The sequence below is a fragment of the Aristolochia californica genome, unplaced genomic scaffold (genome assembly GCF_029961685.1).
Source record: "Aristolochia californica isolate CCGP_79_NKW_82.1479 unplaced genomic scaffold, dmAriCali1.0.hap1 SCAF_13, whole genome shotgun sequence".
Taxonomy (NCBI): domain Eukaryota; kingdom Viridiplantae; phylum Streptophyta; class Magnoliopsida; order Piperales; family Aristolochiaceae; genus Aristolochia; species Aristolochia californica.
Window position 1 is genome coordinate 9,983,287 of NW_027181804.1, and position 6,000 is coordinate 9,989,286.

The 6,000-nt window shown below is 38.0% G+C and overlaps 1 protein-coding gene across 2 annotated transcripts; it reads right to left on the reverse strand.

Moving 5' to 3' along the window:
* Positions 1-909: 909 nt before the first annotated feature.
* LOC137949090 (uncharacterized) lies at positions 910-4,953 on the reverse strand. 2 transcript variants are annotated; one of them, XM_068795365.1, is made up of 4 exons: positions 4,849-4,953; positions 4,211-4,351; positions 3,232-3,408; positions 910-1,435 (listed from the first exon to the last, which is right to left on the reverse strand). In XM_068795365.1, the coding sequence occupies exons 2-4, from the start codon at positions 4,274-4,276 to the stop codon at positions 1,229-1,231; spliced, it is 450 nt and encodes a 149-aa protein (XP_068651466.1). In that variant the 5' UTR covers positions 4,277-4,351; positions 4,849-4,953; the 3' UTR covers positions 910-1,228. The 2 variants fall into 2 exon arrangements, with proteins under 2 accessions (XP_068651466.1, XP_068651465.1); XM_068795364.1 differs by lacking the exon at positions 4,849-4,953 and adding an exon at positions 4,525-4,616 and having other exon boundaries at positions 4,211-4,415.
* Between the last annotated feature and the right edge of the window lie 1,047 nt (positions 4,954-6,000).

A 6,000-nucleotide genomic window follows, 5' to 3' on the forward strand; every position in this document is an offset into this window, starting at 1 on the left:
ATGCTCGACCCAGCAAATGATTTCGACCAGAGGACGAGGCATAGTAGCGTTTGGTGCGGAAACGACTCTCACCCAGTTCATGAACAGTCCAGATGTAAGCGTCCACTTTCTTATAAATGTCTAAGCACTGCTGTCAATTTGATCGGGGTCCCGTCTGACACGAAGAAAGAATTTAGGGGAAATGCAGAAGCTCAGAGTGATCAAATTCCTGTTGTTTATGTCTCTCATCGTCCTCCTCGTTTCAGCACAGACGGGGAGAGGAGCACGGGTAGCGGCTGGTGGGTCTGTTGCAGCAAAAACCAGTTTTGTATGGCATAGCAAGCCATGGATGAATCATGGAAGCTCAAGAGGGAATCATATCGTGAACCAGGCCGATGATAGCAATGAAGCCGGAAATGGGGTCTAAGTGGGTCAGCATGGCTTAGAACGTCGATGGTGGTTTCTGTTTGCAATCATGCACGGGAGGTATTACAAGCTGGTGGTAGAGTGAGACTGGAACACTACTGTAAGAAAGAGAGTTTCAGAGAGAAGGTTCTGAACAGAGCAGAAAACATATCAACTTCATTCTGTTGGTTAAACGAATGACATGGTCGGTGCTCAGACATTATGCAAGCAATTCAATCAACTCAGGTTTGCTATTATTTTTTTCATTCCAAGAATTATTGTTCCTGAAGCGCTTAATTACTGCAAATTTTGAGCTTGAAGTTCTCTCCTTTCCGTTTGTGCTCTTTCAATATAATTACAGACAAGCATAGTGTTCTCCGCTAGAAAATTTTTGTAAAGAAAAAGAAACTGTATTCTGTGTGTCTGCCATTATTCCTGAGAACCTTTTCTGATAGAAATAGCAAGTCCTTCTTGAACTGATACTACAGTGTTATATATGAATCTCATTTGATTTCTAAGGCACCAGCTGGCAGCAAATCCTTCACAAAGTTGAAAAAAAACTGGTTCCATAACTCTCCTGTTCCCATGGAGAAGAACCTTTACAAGCTTGTATAGGAAAGGTTAAGCAAATGGGAGATGAATTGAGCCTCCATATCCAACAAGCAAATTACAAAAGAGAAAAACATGAGATGAATGCATAGTAATGTCTCTCTGACAGGGTGATACATGATAAATCTTACAGGAAACCAATAAAAAAAATAACAGCCAGGCATGTGACTGTTACATACATGTGGAAAGAAGAACAACGAACTTTTTGATGCCCAACGATTCAGTAATGAACACTCTAGTTTACAACTGCATTACATTCTTCAAGGAGAGCTATGATATTATGCTCAGGAGCACTGATGGATGATGGTAAGACTAAACGGTTACTTTTGGGCTTTGGTCTACTGCCTCCGACTGAATCAAGTTGGGAGTCAGCCTCCACTACAGGCAAATCATCTGTCCTCCTCACATTTGCCGAAAGACGCTCCTTCCATATCCTTCCATCCTGAATTTAGAAATCTCAAAAAATCCATCAATAGGTACTCTGTGAATTTATTTGCCTGTGCGGTGTACACAACTATATTTTTGAGTGTACGTATCTGAATCTTGCATGTTACCCATCAAAAGAATATAAAAATGACAAGAAAGCTACCATGGCATCAGAGGATAGGTACAGACTCATGCTGAGAAATGGCCAAATGTATCTGACCTTCTTATTGGTTAAAATCAGACAAATTCAGTTATTGAGAAAGAATTTCTTGACAGAATTTGTGTTACTTGTGAAACAACTAAAATCCTGATTGCACTTGATTGATCTAGTTTATCTTAAACCTTTCATTTGATGGAAGTTTTAACAGAGCTCTCTGAACTATTTTTGATGTCCCTACTTTAACAATTTTATCAAGCTCAGCAAATTTGTATCTCAGTACACTTATATCTAGTTCAGCATATGATATTCTGACTCATTATACTTTTATTTATGCCAGCATGCTTTAGTCTAACTCATCAATTCTGTCCTTCAACTACTTGCTTCTTACAACTTCTTAACTGGAGGTTAAAGCAAGTACATTTTGATTCTAGATCAGCAAGTTTTAGCCGAATTTAGCAAACTCTGCTTCTCCACAACACATATCTTGAAGTTTATATTTATGTACCCTTGTCAGCATATTTTATTAACTTCTAGGACTGGCAGAAACTCCATTCTGATAAAAATTTAATGGATTATCCACCTGAACTTTGAAGATAGTTATTGATGAGCCACCACAGTAAACTCAGGTACATTCACCACACAAGTGTATTAACTAAAGGACATATTCTTGTCCTCTTTTAGACTTGTTAGTGTACAGAGTCTGGAAAAGAGTCTCGAAAAGAGTCTCTGGGTAGGATATGAGGATGTTTTGCATAAGAGTAGTGCTGTTGATTAGAAACCCACCAGCTAAATAGATCTCTGATGCACTGAGAAGGACCAACACAGACAAAACCTTGAGCACTAAGCCCAAGATGACCAATTATTTCCAATTTACCTTAAACTTATTAAATGGGTATCAGGAATGGTTGAATGATAAACAAGAGAATTTTATGAGTAGAATACGGAGGACAGTTCATGGCAAATACACTAGTTTCAGTTCCACCAAAATCGCAGGTCACGTAGATATGCAATTTAAAAGCATTGGTTCCAGGCAAATGAAGTCCAACCATTCTTTAATATATAGTATCGTAATTTTAAACAAGACGATGATACAAGTGCCAAAAATATCAAAGCTTCCTCTTTTTTGTGAAACTGTGACAATAGTTTCAGAGTAGGAATACGAAACACAAGTGAAGAAGACAAGCATAGCATTCCCCAAAGGAGGCTTCTTTCCCAACAAAGCAGTTAGCTAAATTGTTGGCACTTCTTCGCATATCGTTTGCAAAGAGATCAAATCACAAGCATGAGAAATCAGAAAAGATCAAGCAATGTTTGAAAAACTTTTGATTGCCAAGAGTTGCAGAAATTAGGTTAAAGAGTCTTAATTATTGCATGATTTTTGTTATAAAACTTGATGAGACAAGCTTTTCACCTGATTTTTCTAGTAAAGAGTCTCTGGTTTAAAAATAATACCCTCCTTGAAAGGCATTGCTGAAACTATTCTAGTCTAGATTTTCATCATTGTGAAACTGCTTCACTGAGAACTACTAATCTCTTGTAACTAGTAAGCAAGCCAAACATAAAAGGTGAAGCATAAACAAACTGACATTGATTAAAATAAAAAGCCAAAAAAAGTAACGGTTCACAGTAGAGTCAGTTGCAGTCCTGCTTACATTCAAAATAGAAGGATCTGGAAGTGGACATTGAACTGGTTGATCACTGTCAAGAGGCTCAATAGGATGTTCAATCGGTTTAAATTCTACCGCAACTTCAATTGGATGGGTGGCAATGATCCTAGCAGAGCCTTCTGCTACTATATCTGATGGAACTGCCCCTGCTTCCCTCTCATCCTGTGTAATAGATTCAGTTAGTGAAGGCACTACTACAACAAAGAAACATTTCGCTCCAGAGAGAAAAAGGGAAAAACAAAAAATTAAACACTAACAGATAAATTCATAGAGAGGAAAAAAGAATGCTGTCCTATACTGAGCAAAAGAAATCTGAATTTGATTCATGAAATCAGAAACTTTAAATGTTTTAATCAGCTCTCACCGCCACAGAATCTTATGGTTCTCAGTGGAACAGGACTCTCAGAGGTAAAAATCAATACCTGGAGCTGTCAAATGTAATAAATGAAGGAGAAGTTTAAGCAGAAGTTATCAAATTGTGTTTCCAAAGTCTCAGTGAAACTTCAATATTAAATTTACTGGTAAAATACATCTGGAAACAAGAAGAAAAAACCATCTAAAAACAAACATGCAGATGAATGAATAGTTACAACTGAAGGAAAATCTCAAATATAAGGATAGCCAAAGGATCATCTTCGATTCGATATGAACAGATTTAATAAAAGCGCCTATGAAATCCAAACTAGTAATCGACAGTAGCTAAAACAGATGAAAGTCAACCAAATCTCAGAGAACACGAAACCGAATCAACAAGAAAAAACAGCAAGCAACTTGATGATGACAAAAAGAAAGGCAAATTTGCAGAAATCAAATCAATGACGAGGAAGGAAACCAAGAGCCTTGCCAGAAAAGAGAAGAAAACTGAAGAGATACAAAAAACCAGATTCCCATATACCCACAGATATTGAGCATCCTAAAGAATTTTCAAGTAAAATAGCATAGCAAAGAATCTAAATTTCCTTACAATTGCACTTTGCGATCGTCGATGACTGGTTCTGCTCCCGGAAAATCTTGAAAACAGACTCACCATATCTCCTTTGGCGATAAAACTAGTAAAGCTTTCTGTAAATTGACCTTTCCCTTCTTCCAACCAGCAGATACTATCCTGGCATCGACGGAGTAACGAACATAAGGTAGTTTTCTCTATGATGGGTTTTCGTTGCGACTATCTGAAACCCAATATTATATACGCAACCAGTAAAATTGATAAGGAAGGTGAAGAGAATCCATGAATGGAGAAAAAAAAAAAAAAAACATGGACCAAGCAACCACACTTACTACGATCAATTCTATTCTACTCCTCATTCTCTTTCATCCATTCTTCCGTGGTTTTTAATCTCCCTTCCCGTCTTTTTTCTAATGACGTTATCAGTCAAATGTCAAAAACTGGATTTCTCTGTGTAGTGTATCCAGCCACCGAGTTACCCATTCAAGTAAAGTCTGGACAGTAAACATGAAAAAAAAAACCATTCACAGTAGTCAACCGCTTCGATTTTCTGGTCCTACCCATCTGAATCCTAGTTTAACACCGATAAAACCCCAAAATCCACTTCATTTTCTGCTGATTCTCCTGTTCTGTTTCAAAATAAAGTTGTATTCTACCTGAAAAAAGAAGCTGTTGAACTTCTGAACCTGTTTGGCATTGAGGAGATTCTCAAATGATCATTACAAGCTGTGAAGGCCGAAAAAGAAGATCAATCTTCAGAATTCGTTGAATGGATAGTAGCTCCACAGGATGTAAGAGAAGTATCTCTGTATCTTCAGAGCTGTTGAAGCCCTGGAGGCATCCATTGTTAGTTGGCGGTTGATTAATGTGGATCCTTTGTGCTTCCTCGCACCCAACCAAGAACATGCTGCAATTGTTTCAACTTCATACGCCAGAGAGGAAATGGAGTGATGAAACGCTCGTGGCTGAGCTCGTGCCACAGTTTAGTTTTGTTGGATTTATCATTTACACAGGAACCCACCATGTGAGGTCATGTTTCCGTCGCCATGGCTGCATTCCTTGGAGGTTTCTTGGCTCAGCAGGAGAATTACAGTCGCCTTCAGAGTGTTCGGTTAAATTAATTATAACATCATTATGAAGAAATTTTAAAATTTACATCATTCAACCTTGCCCAATGGTTGACCAAATAAGGTAATCTAGTAATGCTTACATCATTAGACATCATAATTACTTAAAAAAAGCTTACACACATAGAAACAACCATTCATGGTTTTTGACATGAAAGAGTGTAGCTGTTACAATTAATAATTCAAGATCTCAAATAATACAGACGAATCTAATGTAATTATATTGATTTTGATGTGTATCTCTTCATTGATTTGCTTCTTCATGATCCAAAAATAAATAATTTAAATAGTACTAGTAGGGCAGGTTCGAGGTGTGCATTTGCTAACTTTGAAAGAAATTCATCTCTTTAGGTGCATAAGATTCTGACAATCTCTCACCAAGACACAATGACCTTAGGAGAGGGGTTAGTTAACTAGACTCAGGAGATGAACTTCAGACGTATTACTCCGTTTATCTCATGAGGTCGTTAGTGGAGAGTCGGACTTCAAGTCATGTAGATGACTAACATGACTTCGAAAATCATCTCCAAGGCGTAAGCATCATAATGTGGTTTCCACCCATATTTGCCATTCTTCCACATGAAACGATCGCCGGGGTTCGAACCCTCAACGATTTTATTTTTTCCCCCCTCTCTCTCCCGCACACCCTCTCACGCTCTCTTCTCATTTCGTTTTTTTCGC